This window comes from Physella acuta, unplaced genomic scaffold, assembly GCF_028476545.2.
Source record: "Physella acuta isolate Inbredline_101_S28 unplaced genomic scaffold, ASM2847654v3 ptg000985l, whole genome shotgun sequence".
Lineage (NCBI taxonomy): Eukaryota > Metazoa > Mollusca > Gastropoda > Physidae > Physella > Physella acuta.
This window is the reverse complement of record NW_026732502.1, coordinates 58,886-74,959: the sequence shown is the minus strand read 5'-3', so window position 1 is coordinate 74,959 and position 16,074 is coordinate 58,886. Positions and strand designations below refer to the sequence as shown.

Here is a 16,074-nt window from a genome sequence, read left to right as displayed (position 1 = left end):
ATTTCACCCCCCCCCCCCCAGAGGCGTAGCGACCCTTCCCGGGGACTAACTTTCAATTTTCTATTTGCACCCCCCCCCCCTCAAATTTTCGATTTGCACCTCTTAAAATACTATTTAACACTCGAGTTATAATTTTTCTCTATACATTTTGCTATTTTTTTTCCTTGGTGTCACCCCCCCCTAAATGGTGTCGCCCGGTGCGGTCCGCACCCCCCGCGCTACGCCTCTGGCTTCTTTATCGAATTTTATCGCTACCTGTTTCTCAATGTATCTACCTTTCGTCTCTCGAATGTACAAGCGCGTTCTCTAGGAATAGACTCTTGCTAAAACCAACATTTTAAGTAAAGTCAGGGATAGGAAGAGGGAGAGTGGTTGCATGTGTTGCGTAAAAAAATCGCAATATTGTAGGATAATTATATCGTCTATTTCTATACGTATGAGTCCTAGACAATTACTGGACAACATTTTGCAATACCGAGCGCTAAATTATTCAAAATTGCCCGTCAAACAACCTTGACCCCATTCCACATTTATACACCGCACTTATATTTCCCCCCCCCCCCCCCCACCTCTAAAAAAAACAAGAAAAAAAACACAACCCACAAACAGGGTTGTCTCAAAGAGATGCTGACGATTCCGGCAGTGCTATAAAGGCAAGAACATTTGGTACCAAAAATAACTTCATCAGGGCTGATCCCCGGCGTACTCACCTAACCATGAGACATCTGGTAGTGTTGGCGGCTGTACTCACGATAGTTGTGGCTGATTTGATTCACACGAAAGGTAGGTTGAGTGGCTAGCTTGTGGTCAATATAGCAAATTTTTATTTCATAGAATGAAGGTCAAACATAACAAAGAAGACACATAAGCTTGTATTTTTTAAGATAATTATCTTTAGCCTATGCCTATGTAAGGATATAGCAGGTATATTTTAAGGTAATAAAAGCTAGGATTCCATAACAGAGAAATATTAAGGGTCTCGGCAACTTGCTATAATTGTATTATCTAATTACGAAGATAATGCTACTTCATTCTCAAGCTAAACTCCAAACTAAACTAAATTTAATTTTTAGATTTTATCATAATCGGTGATGTAGTCTGCAGCTATGTTATATAACACTAATCAATGAGAATCATTCATCATCAACCTTATTCTTTGGTGCCCAAGACACTTGGGACCGCGACAGAGATCGCCCTCCACTTTTGTCGTGTCCGGCAAATTTCCAGACAGTCCCCCATGACAGTCCTGCCTCTGCCAGCTGCTTCATGGCCGTGCGCCTCCACGTTTCCCTTGGCCTTTACTGTTTTCTTTTTCCTTTGAGTGTCCAGTTTAGCGCTATTCCTGCGATATCATCTTAATTCATTATTAAGACGTGTCCCATATTCTTTTTTTTTATTAAATGACAAGAAATGTTGTTAGTCCAGAGGCGTAGCGAGGGGGGGGGGGGGGGGGGGGGGGGGGCGGGGGTGCGGACCGCACCGGGTGACACCATTTAGGGGGGTGACACCAAGGCAAAAAATAGCAAAATATACAGAGAAAAACTTGAGGGGGTGCAAATCGAAAGTTTGAGGGGGGGGGGGGGGGTGCAAGTCGAAAATTTGTCCCCGGGAAGGGTCGCTACGCCTCTGGGGGGTGACACCGTTAAGTGCCGCACCGGGTGACACCCGACCTCGCTACGCCACTGTGTTGGTCATTTGTATTTCTAGTAATTAAACTTGTAAAATAGTTGTAGTTAGATTTATCTACGTGAAAGACTTTTAGTTTGATTGTGTTTAAGAGATGTTGAAGTAGTTCTATAAGTATAAGATTACATTATATCCCTGTCTCACTTTAAACTGATATTATTTATGATTGATTATTAAAAAGGGAAGTGTCCAGGTGATCGTAAAACAGGCGAAAAATGGCAGGAAACTGGCTGTAGAGAGTGTAATTGTAAGGCCAGTGGATACGTGTGTGCCAGGTAGGATAAAAAAAGACCAAAATATTTTTATTACTTCTTTTTAAAATGTTTTTTTTTTATATTTCAAGTGGCAGAAGTATATAGGTGTTAATTTATTGCGCAGGTAAAATTAAAATAGTGAGTACGCCTTTAAAATGTTGATTACAAAATGAGTTATGTTAAGATATAAGCCGGGATATGTGGTAAGCTTACTATGCGTGACTGTTGAAAACGAAAGTAAAGCCACTTTCATAAATAACCACCAATTAATAAACGCCTGGAGAGCAATGTTTCTTCCAGACTTTTTTTCTCCGGGGAGCACTTGATATTTTCGGGGCGGGGGGGTGTGTCTCAGACAGTGGTAAAAGTATATATTTTCTATTTAATTTTCCATTTCAAAGGGAGGGGGGGCGGATGCCTGGAAGAAACACTGCTGGAGAGAATGAAGAGAGGTCTGGATTGGTTCTGTGGAAGTGGAAAATCAGCACAGCTGTCGATGGTAGAGAAAAAAACTGAAGTTTGATTATGTTTACAAAACTAATACGTGCTACATGGCTCACTGTAGTCCCATACATAGGCCTGTCAAACTCGTTCCCTCAGTCGGCTCTGTGCATGGAAGTAGACAGCAAATAAAAATCAGAATTTCTTTAAGGCATTTCCTCGAGGAAGGTCTGCCATCCCCCCCCCCCTTCCTTTAGCACGCCCCCCCCCCCCCTCCCACCCCCACACACAGCCGTATAGTAAATGTGTAATTTAAAAAGAAAATACATAATTTAACCATTGTCCGCCCCCCCCCCCCCCCCCCCGCCCCAAATTGTCTGAAAGATAACCCAGTTTAATTTTTTAAATATTAACCTCAAACAGTTAACTAAAATTTAATCCATTCGTCAACAGTTGCGATGACACTGATTTCTTCTACGAGAGAGACACGTGCTACCTAGAGGCAGACGACGATATAGACTACCCAGAATGCTGCGTCCCGGATCTCGTCTGCCGGGGCGACGAAGGCTTCAACGCCACCAAGCTGCAACAGGCGCGTGCGAGACCCACCCCACGGCCCCGCCCCATCAAGTCGAGAATAGTCAAGGTCAAACTGGTGGGAAAAGTCGGAAAAAGCAAAAAAGGGAAAAAATTTGGGAAAAAGGTCGGGAAAAAAGTGGGGAAATTGATAAATAAAGCAATTTTTGGCGGGAAATAAAACAACACGCATCGAAGATTCTAAAGTGTATTGAACTAAACTGCATGTTACATCATTTTTAGATATTGAACAGATGGCCAAAAAAAGAAAATTGTAAATTGTTTTGCTTTTTTGCATTTTGGAGGGCGTTATTCTAAATATAATTAATACAATGTTGTTGTTTTTTTGTCGATTAGATTTTTAAAATATATAGATTCTAATATCAACAACGATAGCTCAATAAACAGTGTGAAAAAATATGTAAAATATGTAGGCCTAATTGAAATTAATTTTTTAGACTTCATTTGTGTGCGACTAGGACTTGGATAGTGCAGCCTATGTTCATATAATTAAATATAATATATTGGAATGTATTCTATCAGTTTGCTATGTATATTATAATATTAGGGTATGGTAATAAGGCATCTAAAAACTAAGAGTTACCGGACCTGAAAATAAGAATATTTAATGTTAAAACAGATTGTATCAAAGTATTTTTCTGATTTTTTTTTGGTAAAAAATAAAAGCTATATTTCTAAAATGTGTTATTAATTTAATAAGAAGTATGTAAAAATTAAATACATGTGTTTGCATTAAATATGCATGTGGATGCTCTATGTGTGTGTGTGTGTGTGTGTGTGTGTTTATTTTCTAGGTCTACAGGAAAAAACAACTTCTTTTATACAGGTTATATGCACACATTTTTAAATCAACATTACAATAGATTACAATACCACATAATACCTTGTGGGAATGGGAATATGGTGACAATGATTGGAGGGGGGTAGTGTAAAACTAGTGATAGTCGATGGATTACTGTACTTACATAAACACAATTGTGACATTTTTATTGAAATAAATACTAATATTTTTTTTTAATGAGTGCAAGTATATATTAAACTTAAACTCAATGGTTCTCGGTTAAGGGAGTGTGTATGGGTGTGGGGCGGGGGTGGGGGTGGGGAGAATGACGTTTATATAATAATAAAAGGAACAGGGGAGAACACTCCCGCAGTTAGAACAAAATAACTACCAAGTGGTGTCATTAAAAAGAATTAACAGCTACAGCTAACACCCACACAATCATTACACACGGCTACCTAACGTATATAGTTGACCATTTATTATAAAACTATTGTCATTACCCAACCTCGGAACAACACCACCTGTTAAATAATAGGATTTTTCGACGTTGCTAAGGCATTTATCTTTAATATGATTATAAGTAGACTGAAAGTTGTATTATTTTGCGGCAACTTATTTTGCAAAACAACGAAAGTAAGGGAGCTCATTCTTACGACAGTGAATTCCCGTCCTTGTGTGAATGTAAAAATCAGACCCATTGCTAGTTTATTAATGCCTACATCATTTGATTGAATCATTACTTCACAAACATGGGCTTGTGCAAAATTATGGATTGAAAGATCAGGGACAAGCTAAACCAGTTAGATGGCCATTCAGTAAAATCGTTTTGTGTTCTTGTGTTATCAGATAATTTAGGAGGGGATCAATAGTAGTGTGATATAGTGGCAGAGACGTAGCTGGGGTGGGGGGAGGGTGGCCGCCCCGGGCGCTGACACAAGGGGGTGCCAAAAAGGGGTAGAAAAAATAATTAAAAGCTCATTCTAAGCTGCAGTTTTGAATTATAAACAGTCAAAGTTAAGAAATTTAACGGCTAAGAGCCTTTGCCTACTGATTTAACCGTTTTCTACCTACCTACCTATATATATATATATATATATATATATATATATATATATATATATATATATATATATATATATATATATATATATATATATATATATATATATATATATATATATATATATATATATATATATATATATATATATATATATATAAATGGGGGTGCCAAGCTTAAAGTTCGCCCAGGCGCCGGTAGGGTCGCTATGCCTCTGCATATTGGTTGGAATGACGTGGCCGGGGTAGAGCGCTAGACTGCTAGCCCGAAAGTCTCAAGTTCGAACTCTCGATCCAGTTTAGAAACTGCAAGACGTCCCTGAGTCCACTCAGCTCTGTTGGGTACCTGACTCACGTTATTGAAAGTAAATATCTACTGGGAAAAGGCTGACACGTATGAACTCCACTTCATCTATCCTGAATCGTTAGGATTGAAATGGGAACTTCACTATACTATATTGTATGCATACTTCTATGTTGGAGACAAATGAATCGTTGTAAATAAAATCGTCCAATTTAAAATCTAATGAAGGAAACAGCTGCCACAATTTAAATGCATTGATCGCAACAGGGGATTTTAAAGCAAGTGACACATGAACAATAAGCCTTGATTGATGTGAACTTGATAACAGGAGTTTTATTTCATTCAACCACACTTTAAACCAACTGACATTCAAATCCTGTTCATGTTTTATTTCATTTAAATTGTGAATACTATTTTTCCTTTACCAAAAGCCAGAGTGGCCTTGGCTTGCAAGTACACTAATTGTGTAGGCCTGTAGGGTTAACATATAAATCAGTAATGAGATAAAAGGGCTAAATGGGCTGCTAACATTATATGCACGAAATAGGCCTTGATGTGTTAATTCAGTAGAAAATAAAATAAAGCGTCGCATCTAACAAATTCTTCTTTGTATATGCCACCTTCGTTTTTACCTAGGAAAACTCAACACAGAAGACGAATGTTAGTGACTTAGTAATCAAGGCCGACAACAGCCTTTTTTTTCTATTTTACGTAAGGTATCACACACAACATATTCTCCCCTCCCTATGATAAACTGCTTGGACATAAACACTATCTCCTGTTGGCGACATACTTTTCATTTTTAGAGATCACGAAAAACAATTTTATATCTCAGAATTTTACTAGATCTAGATCTAGATCTGGAGTCTACCTGAAAGAAAGTTACTTTCGAATTTTCATATTCACTCGACCTAAGCTATGGCCTTGGCACTAAATAAAACAATAAGCAGTTAAATTATAAAAAAAACAGTGAGGAGTCATACAACACGGTTGCGACCAAACAATTGATAGAGTTTAATTTTAAAATTTAGAAGGGTCACTTAAACTTTAGCCTACATTACACATGTTGAAAATCTTATTGTGGGCGAATAGTCATACGGCATACTGCATAGGCCTACACATAGAATTATATAGGTATTTCCAGTTGGGTCACAAAAGTTACATACTATAAGCCTTTATCTTTACATTAGATTTAAAAGTTTAAATGAATACTTTAAAATAAATCATATTATTGTAAATCAAACAGGTCAACTGTAGTAATTTCTTACTTTTGAATCTCAAAATTAAATTTACGCGGTACAGTCCCTTGTTTCTATGGATACAAGTAAAAACATTGATTGTGTACCTGGATTTTTCTGCGATCGATATTGTAAAGTCCTGTAGAGGCTTGCCTTTCCTGTTGTGCTTCATGATAAAGACAGCGGTGTGGTATGTGCTTTGGTTTTCATTTCAATGTGTAGTTTCCTAACCTAAAGTTCTCCTAGCAAAATAGTGTTGATTTAATTGTATTTTTAATTAAAATTGAGAAATGTGTTACGCAACGTTTTTATTAAACGCTGAACGTTGTTACAAGAGTAGTTTTTAAATACATTTTTTTTTCATAAACAACTTTTCTTCCCGCGTGGAACGAAACCAGTTTTTGGTAGTCAGTTAGACTCTAGAACTAATTTCACAAGTTATAACCAATTTAGGAACGTGCTGAGACTCAGAAATGGCAGCAACTCAAAGAACGCAAACAGAACTTCAGATGAAAGCCAAAAAAGCTTTACAGACAGCAGTTGATCCTGTTGAAAGATTGCGTCTCGCTTGTTTAACAAGAGGCGCAAATGGAATTAAAGGCCTTGCAAGGTAAACATTTATTTTCTAACACAATCATGAAATATTTATATTTAGTAACACTTTAGCCCATATATATAGGGGTCATCCATAAATTAAATATCATCAAGCTTTTTTGACACATTTTATTTTCCCCCTCCCCTCTGTCACACATTGTCACAAAATGCCAGCCCCCCCCCTAAAATGATGTCACACCTCAGCCTACAACCCCCCCCCCCCCCCCTACCTAAAAATTGCAGTTGAATTTTTTCTTAAAACATCTATATTTTTCCCAAAATCTTGTCTGAACTCTGTCCACATAGAGTATTTTAAACAATCTCTATTATAACTTATTAAAACAGTTTTCTAAAACACGAAATAATGGCTAAAATTCATTTTATAAAATTGATTTTTTTATAATGCAAAAGTGTGACACATCTGAACTCCCCCCCCCCCCCCTCTCCCTCATCACATACCATCACAAAATTATGGACCCCCTCCCCCCCTACGAGTGTGACGTCATTTATGCACAATCCCATGGGCTATAGTTGTTTATAGCCTATAGGAAAGTTTGAGATAAATTACATAAACTTAAACATTCATCTCCTCGACATCATTGAAAAAATTGGTCCACCCCCCCCCCCCCTAAAATGGCATCACACTTGACACCTCCCCCACACCTATTGTTGCAAAGTGTTTAAAGTAAAAAAAAATTTCTAAAATTTAAATTGAGCTGTGAGCTAGACCAGAGTTAAATAGGCTCAGTGCGGGTCGGAAGGGACATGAGAGACACGCATAGGAGCTTCATTTCATTCACTTGCTCACTGGTAATGTCACTTACTCCTTACACTATTAACACTAAACTTAAGGGAATTTAATTTTTGTCATTGCTTTTCTCTTTGCTGGACTTAGTTTTTTTTTGCCACATTTTCCTCACTTTTCAACACAGGCTGTTAAAAAAACCTATCCAAAATGTTTTGGAAATGAGTTGTGTAAATGTAATGAAATAGCTCTGATTTACAACCAGTTGAAACTTTTTCAGGGTGTTTCTTTTCCTTGACCTGTTATACCAGCTAATTTGATTACTCTTATCTTAAAAATGTTGCTTGTATGTCAAAGCAAATTTTAGCTCGCTCTTTAGCTCATATCTAAAAAATCCCATATCTCTTATATCAAGTTAGGCCCTACTACTACTACTGTATAAGGAAAAAAAGTTTCCTCTGTAAAAGTGAACATTAATGCTGGAGCTCCATTTTAGTAACAAATTTACTTTGTGCAAATATTTAGCAACTCAACTAGCCCATGTCTTAACATTGGATTTTATATAATATAAAAATAATTAATTAACTTTCAAGATAGCGCCATAAAAGATATTGATAAACAAAAATGGCCATTTAATATTGATATTTTAAAATAACACATGAAAAATAATTATTGAATTTTATTTTGTTTTAAAGTGCGATAGAAGGAAATGAAACACATGTTACCAGATCAAACAAAATCATTCTTATTGTTTAAATGTTATTAGTGGAATAGAAACCATTCAACTGGAAATATTGTTTATGCATATCATATCACCTTATAACACTAGGCTGTACATAACACATATAAATTGGAGTTCAGAGAACATTGTAGTCCGCAGAGCCTCTTGCAGTTTAAGTTATACATAATTAATTATTCCTCGTGTAAGCCTCTGCAAGCTTACATTCCCCTTTAGCGATGTAGCAGCTTTATCAGAAGTTAATTAAAACAATTTTTTGTCTCAAGCTTACATGAATAGGCTACACATGAGGAGTTTTACAGATATTTAGTTGAATCATAGACATTTTGCATGAAAGTATCAATTTCAGTCTGCCTGTTATATTCCCTATTTAAATTAAATCATCTCAATCTAATTGTTGTCTCTATGGTACTTTTTAAAATGTTCTTTACTGTAATATTTATTAATTTAAAATAAAAATTTAAAAACCTTAAACAATGATTAGGCCTACACAGTTTTGGTTTTAATAACAAAATTTGAAACTCAAATAATTCGAAATATTTGTATATACACTATCTGGCATACAGTTCTTGACATTGTATCATTTATATAATATGCAAGTATATATATATATATATATATATATATATATATATATATATATATATATATATATATATGCTTTACTTTTGACCAAAACCGCCCCTAGTATCCACATATTGAAATTAACAAACAGTAACAACCAGTTTAATGACCAATATGTTTTATGCCTGTTTTGTTATTGGAATTGTTAGAGCTAGCATTTACCTGACATTTCCTTCGAACTCTTAGGTCATGTGAATATAATGAACCTAAGCATGTTAAATTAACTTACAACAGACTACACTCAGGCACATTTACTACTGGTAACCTGTCAATTAATAAATGGCAGTTTAAATTTGAAAATTGTTATTATGTTAAAATATTTTGTTTATAATTGAGTATATGGAAAATATAAAAACTAAAATTGTAATTTTATTTGTTGATTCAGTTGTTTTTTATATTTATATTGAATACTGCATGGTTGCATGGTTATGAATCTACATTTAAAATTTTAAACAGATTTGAAATAACTTTTCACTGCATTTGAATTTGTAGTATTATTCCTATACAGTATATAAATAAAAATGCATGATAAAACAATCTATAATTACCATATTAAATATATTGAAGGTTAACTGTTTATTTTAGAATGTAGGCATGTAAGAATAAGCTTACATCAAAATATAAGTCTAATATTTGCAATTGAATTGTGTTGATCACTTTTACCACAACATTATTATATTTATGATGTAAAATAGTAAAATACATAAAGAAAAAACAACTAATATAACTTGTCTTTTTATTCATAGAACTTTCAAAATTATGGATGATGATGAAAACAGATCTTTAGATAAAAAGGAATTTGCCAAAGGTTTACACGATTATGGTGTCACAGAGTTTGACAAAGCTCAAATTGATGAACTTTTTAATATATTTGACAAAGACAAAAGTGGATCCATTGACTTTGATGAGTTCTTAGTTAGACTGAGGGTAAGTTTTTTTTTTTAATACTAAAAACGAAACATTATATTTATGACAAAATGTACAAGATTCATGTAACCAAATAAAAATATCAGACCTATGGATGGTGAATATTTTAAAATGATATCCTAACTGCAGCAGCCATTAGATATTTGAGTTTTCCTTCTACTGATCTAACCCAAGGCTACACATTTTATAATTTAATACCACCAAAACTTTTAAATTGTTTTAACTTCTAAATTAAGCAGGAATGTTATAATATGTGAAAGTGATGAAGATAAATCAGAATTAGGCTCAAAGCTTAAACTTTTTTAAGTTTTAGTTAAAGTTTAAGAAAAAAAGATTCTAATTAAGAATAACATTGCTACATAAATTTACTTTGAAAGGGCCTATCTATTTTTGAGCATTAGGCTAACGATTTTTTTCTCATTTCTTAGCCTGCAATGTCCCAGAGCCGCAAAACCTTGATTTATCAAGCTTTCAAAAAATTAGACAGAACAGGGGATGGAGTGGTGACAATAGAAGATTTAAAAGGTGTCTACAATGCTAAAAAACATCCAAAGTACCTTAGTGGTGAATGGACAGAGGAGCAGGTTTTTCGACTTTTTCTTGATTCATTTGATAGTGACGACAAGGATGGAAGGGTAAGATTTTAAAAATTTGTTGTTTTATAAATGTTGTTACTTTGTATTGTGTTTTGATGTTTCTTCCCACGTTAATGTAAGTAGTATTGTTTTCTTTTTTTAAATGAGGAATATTTTTAATAGCAACAATCTTAAAGTTATTAAAATGGGGAAACAAATAGTCTTATAAAATTAAATGCAAAAAGTAAAAATATCTGTGAACTTATATAAAACAATATCTTTTTAAGTTAAATTGCTTTATAGAACTCTTGTTTAATTATTTCATTTTCTTGTTTTATTTTTTATTGAATTAGAATTCTATTTAGATATTAGAAATTGCCATCTACCACAAAAAGTGTTTTGGCGTTTTTATTTTATAGTATCTTCTCAGTTTTTACATTTCAGTTTGATAAAAATTTAATATGTAGTAAAGTTTTTGGTAATTACAATATATTTTTACTTGCTTCATTTAAGGGAGTGGTAAAATAATTTTTAATAAAAATAGTTGAAATATACAACTATGCATGTTACGTTAGAATAGTTTTGTTTGGTTTCCATCAATTAACACTGTTTCTTAGGATGTCATTATATTTCACAGTAATCACAGCAAATAGTTTCAGAGTTTTCTTTATGCAAGTTGGGAAATTGCTTATTTATCAAAACAAATTGTTAAATGTTAAGTTATATTAAAATATAAGTCATAGATTCACTTTTTAAAATTAAATTTAAAAAAAGAAAAATTTGCTGTCTTAAAATTATATTTTAATTACAGAAAAATGTGCATAAACCACTTTCTCTTAAAATGTGTATTTATATAACATTGCATTTAGTAATACAGTTATGACTTGGATTACAAGTTAAGAGAATTTTTTATTAAAAATTAATCAGCCAATAGTCTAGAAATTGCTGCTAATTAAATACAGAATATTAAATTTAGGTTTATTATGACACAAACTAATAAGTATCATTATTTATTTTTAAAAATCAAGAAATTTAGTATCATTTCTTCAAGGAATTAACAAATCAGACAATTTTCCTACTCTCCATTTTAAATTAATTATCATAAAAATATGAATTTGTGGGATTATGTCTTATCACATCTGACAAAATCCCTATATAATTCTTCATTTGCATTAATGTAGAATCTCTACATTACTTACATTATTCTGTGTTTTAGGAACTTGAATAAAAAAAATTCAAGAACCTACCCTATAATGAAAATATATGCATTGTTTTTAATGAGAAATAATGAATAGTATGTTATGGCAAGATTAGAAATACCTCGTTTGAAAATATGCTGGATCAAAAATATGATATTACCTTAGTTATCAAATATTCTATAGAAAATATTGAGATAAAATATTGAGTGAATTTTAGGGTTCTAATTTTAGAATTACTTCCTTATTTGATAAACAATTTATGCAAAGGGCTCAGAAATTGTATTTGGGGACCCTAATTACATCTGTTTGCAGACCTGCTGTCTATTTACAGGTAACACAGGAAGAGTTTGAGAATTACTACACGGGTGTGAGCGCTTCCATTGATAGCGATGCATATTTTGACCTAATGATGCGAAATGCATGGAAATTGTAGCTGTTAACTTATTTATATCATGTTAATATTAGTTATTTTTATCTTTATGAAATCCATGCATAATGTCAGGTGTAATCAAATTGTATTTACACTTGCCAGATTTATTCTCTGGCAACTATTTCTGTAAGCACTTCTCTGACAGCAGCTGATGTTTCAACATAAGATGCCTTACATATCTTTTTCAAGATTTCTTCTTGTCGAATATTTTCCTTTCACTTCTCAATTGCTCTTTTTTTTTTTTACAACATATGTTTGTCTACCATCAGGATTTCAGCCATTTTCTTTTAATTAGGCAATATTTGTTTTGTTCTTCCCAATTAAAATGGTGGAGATACCTTTATATTTCCTTTCACTTGTCAATAGCTCTTTTTTTTTTTTATAGTTTTGTCTAACATCAGGATTTTAGCCATTTTTTTACTTAGGAAATATTTGTTTTGTTTCTTCCCAAATGAGGTGATAATTTTATTTCATGCAAGTCTTTAACATTGTGAATACATTCATTAGGAGTATCTGTTTTTAAAGTATGATTGATTCATACACAAAATTTTTTATCTTAAGATTGGACTTCTCACATGGCTTTCATATCTTTGCTCAATTATTATCCTAGCATAGCTTCAGTCCAGTTTTGATGAACATTTTGCTTACAGGGTTCTAACACAATAAGCTGTTTCATTTCTTTGTTTCTTCATCTGGCAGTATCTTTGGCTCCAGTTTTAGATCTGAAAACACTTTCATAATTTGGTGTTGTTGTATGAAATTTTTAGGAATATAGTTTTTTCTTTGGTTTGTTTTGGGTTATTGTAGATCCTTATATGATGTCTGTAGACACATTTTGTATTTGGTGTTACATTGTTAACTTCAAATACAAAATCTATTATTTTATAGCTGTTGTCAATCTATAGCAGGGGTCTCCAAACTTTTCAGTCCGAGGGCCGCATTAACTATCAAATTTCAGTTCGAGAGCCAGTTTATTCCAGGCATGTCTTTGATTTTTCTGAGCAAAGTTTCTCAGCCATCACCAACAAACGATTTTTCCTTGAACAAAAAGATCTCCGCGGGCCGGATGTGAGGACCTCGCGGGCCGCATCCGGCCCGCGGGCCGTAGTTTGGAGACCCCTGATCTATAGTATAAGTTTCATAACTGTTTTAATAGAAAAATATAAAAAATTCTTAGTAATTATTATATTTAAAACAAACAGATTCAGTTATAAATATCAAGCTTGGATAAAAAAAACTTGTGTAATTACTTTTCAAATCAAAATGTAAAGAAATGAAATGTCTCAACTATATATTATTTGTTGTTTTTTTCTTTTCAAATTTTGTTTTAAGCTTATAATTTAAGAAGCTTTTTTTCTTTATACATTAAACAGAGTTTTAAATTTATACATTACATTTTAGGCAAATAGTGTTTTAGAATGAGCTTTCATTTACTAATTAATATAGTTAATACAACATAGCAGCAATGCATGTTTATTTTTTAATACATGTATTACATTTACAAATAAATATTACTGTTATACACTAGTAAAAAGTGTTATTGTTTGAATTTCTTTACTTGAAATTTTTTTTTAAAACGCAATTCCTGGGATAAAATGAATTTAAAATGTAATTGTATTTCAGAGGGAACTCTTGTTTTAAAATAAATGATATATTCTTAGATAAAAAAATGTTTAACTTTTATTCAGAAAATGAAATTTATGGTCTAAATGATCAGGTTAGGATGATTGTTTAAAATAAATCACATAGTGTGCTTTCACTTGCATGAATTTAGTCTCACCGCATGCTTAGAGCTTAGACAGTAGTGCTTTTGTGTCTGGAATTGCGGCAGTATAAAAAAAAATCATTGTTTGTAATGATTGTGTAGAAGTAGTATTTTTTGCTTGTTTGAATTTTTGAAGCAATTTTTGTCAGTGATAACCATTGTATTATCATGAGTAAACAGGTTCTGTGTTGTGTATCTAAAGATTCTGTGGGTGATTTGAGTTTAACATAAAATAACAGTTACCATTATTTGAAAAGTTGTTTATCCAGCATTCAATGCAAACTTCAAATCACCAAGAATCTGACTGCATAATTGTTTGTTATGCTCATGTTGATACATACTTCAAGACATCAGTATGTTTGCTTTGTTATTTATATTAATATGTTGCTAAGAAGTGTATGCCCAATCGATATGAGATCTCATGGTTCTTATTAGTTTATGACTGAAATTGAAATAAATATAAAGGTAGGAGTTGTGCAAACAGAATTATTACAACAGTAAGTTGCCTTCATTCTTGGTGATTAAATAACTCTAATTTTAAACTGAATTTCAACATTTCTCTCTATAGCTGTAACCCTTAAAATTAAAATTATTAAAAATCAGTTTTACTGGACGGAATAATTTCATAATAATTATTCATATCTAACAAGACCAAGTCATTTTTTAAATTATAATAATGTTGACATTTTTTTCCCTTAGACACTGACAGTGTAGAAAATTTTAACTTGAACTACTGAGTTTAACACTAACTGGTAAAACATGCAATCCACAGATCACCAAAGAAGAGTTTGAGAATTACTACAGTGGCGTCAGTGCTTCAATAGACAGCGACGCCTACTTTGACCTGATGATGAGAAACGCCTATAAGCTTTAATAGCACTCACAGTTTGCTGATGAATAAAATATTTGTTGCTCTATTGAAATTTTCTCTGGACCAAAACAACAGGGATGATGAAAGTGGTGTAAATGGTGAAGGGTAAAAATTAAAACTTGGACTGCTATGGCTGTTGTGATAATTTCTTAATGTTATTACAAAAACATAACCTGATGAAATGAAGAGTTTCAAAATTGTGGTCATACACACTAAATTTTTAAACTTTAAAAAAAAAAAAAAATTTCTTTCTGTATTACTTAATGAAAAGACTGGTTGTACAAAACTTCAGGGACCATAAACAATAACACCAGGTTATAACATATTTCAATTTATTGTTAATGTTATAAGTGTAAATCAAATATACATGAGAAAAATGCCTTATTTATTGAGTCAAATGAACACTGTCTCTAAGAGCAAAAGTAAATTAAATTTTTTCAGCTGATAAAAATAATTAAAATTTGTGATATTACAAAATTCAACATTTTTAAAAAGTGCTTTAATAATATCTAAAAGATAGAATTATCAAGTTATTTCCTTAAAAGCGAAAAGTCAACACTATTAATGTGCACAATTTCTACATTAACAATAAATTTGTTATTAGATTAAAAGTTAATGAATCTTTTTTCAAACATCCTCTACATAAAAACATAACATACAGATTCAAATAATCATATTTTTTAATTTGAAAATACCAATGTCATTTTACACATTTATTTGTTTTAAAATTCAATTAATATAATTGTATTTCAAATTTTAATACTCAAGTTAAACAGTAATCCACTGCATTAACATTATTAAACTTTAATAAAAGATCAACAGAAAAAGAGAGGAAAAAAGTATTGAAATTTAACTTTAAATACTACAATCTCTTAATTGATTTAAAAATATTATCAAATATGTTTATAACATTTTTTTTTTTTGTCTAAACATAAATCACCTTTTTTTAAATAGATATATGATACAAACATACCACTCTACGGTAGTTTCTTGCAATGCTTAATCTTTTCATCTACATAACAGTTCATGTATGTAACTTTTCATTTGCCTTATTATTTTGTAAATAAATATTTTTACTCTAACAAACAAGTTGTTCATTTTTGTTCAAAGGTCAGTGTCGTTAAATGATGAATTTGTTATTTACAAAGAAAAGTAGTTTGCAATATATATATATATATCTATATATACAAGGATAATAAAAAAAATTCTTAAAATGTGCATATTTACACTGTTGTAACATAT

The 16,074-nt window shown here is 32.3% G+C and overlaps 2 protein-coding genes across 4 annotated transcripts; both read left to right on the top strand.

Moving 5' to 3' along the window:
* The first annotated feature begins 631 nt into the window (after positions 1 to 631).
* Positions 632 to 3,648, top strand: LOC131954248 (uncharacterized). Its single transcript, XM_059317825.1, has 3 exons — positions 632 to 783; positions 1,868 to 1,961; positions 2,835 to 3,648. The coding sequence occupies exons 1-3, from the start codon at positions 717 to 719 to the stop codon at positions 3,136 to 3,138; spliced, it is 465 nt and encodes a 154-aa protein (XP_059173808.1). The 5' UTR covers positions 632 to 716; the 3' UTR covers positions 3,139 to 3,648.
* A 2,816-nt stretch (positions 3,649 to 6,464) lies between these two features.
* LOC131954246 (calcyphosin-like protein) lies at positions 6,465 to 15,977 on the top strand. Of its 3 annotated transcripts, none has more exons than XM_059317822.1 (5): positions 6,465 to 6,553; positions 6,817 to 6,973; positions 9,812 to 9,992; positions 10,421 to 10,627; positions 12,098 to 13,729. In XM_059317822.1, the coding sequence occupies exons 2-5, from the start codon at positions 6,837 to 6,839 to the stop codon at positions 12,197 to 12,199; spliced, it is 627 nt and encodes a 208-aa protein (XP_059173805.1). In that variant the 5' UTR covers positions 6,465 to 6,553; positions 6,817 to 6,836; the 3' UTR covers positions 12,200 to 13,729. The 3 variants fall into 3 exon arrangements, with proteins under 3 accessions (XP_059173805.1, XP_059173804.1, XP_059173803.1); XM_059317821.1 differs by lacking the exon at positions 12,098 to 13,729 and adding an exon at positions 14,734 to 15,977 and having other exon boundaries at positions 6,503 to 6,553; positions 6,734 to 6,973; XM_059317820.1 differs by having other exon boundaries at positions 6,504 to 6,553; positions 6,734 to 6,973.
* Positions 15,978 to 16,074: the final 97 nt, after the last annotated feature.

What these genes read in the sequence shown, in the direction of transcription:
- LOC131954246 (XM_059317821.1), top strand. Translation starts at nt 6,837, where the DNA reads ATGGCAGCAACTCAAAGAACGCAAACAGAACTTCAGATGAAAGCCAAA. An exon ending in GGAATTAAAGGCCTTGCAAG is followed by an intron (nt 6,974 to 9,811) that starts GTAAACATTTAT and finishes TTTTATTCATAG; the next exon opens with AACTTTCAAAATTATGGATG. An exon ending in GTGACGACAAGGATGGAAGG is followed by an intron (nt 10,628 to 14,733) that starts GTAAGATTTTAA and finishes TGCAATCCACAG; the next exon opens with ATCACCAAAGAAGAGTTTGA.
- LOC131954248 (XM_059317825.1), top strand. Translation starts at nt 717, where the DNA reads ATGAGACATCTGGTAGTGTTGGCGGCTGTACTCACGATAGTTGTGGCT. An exon ending in TGATTTGATTCACACGAAAG is followed by an intron (nt 784 to 1,867) that starts GTAGGTTGAGTG and finishes ATTATTAAAAAG; the next exon opens with GGAAGTGTCCAGGTGATCGT. An exon ending in AGTGGATACGTGTGTGCCAG is followed by an intron (nt 1,962 to 2,834) that starts GTAGGATAAAAA and finishes ATTCGTCAACAG; the next exon opens with TTGCGATGACACTGATTTCT.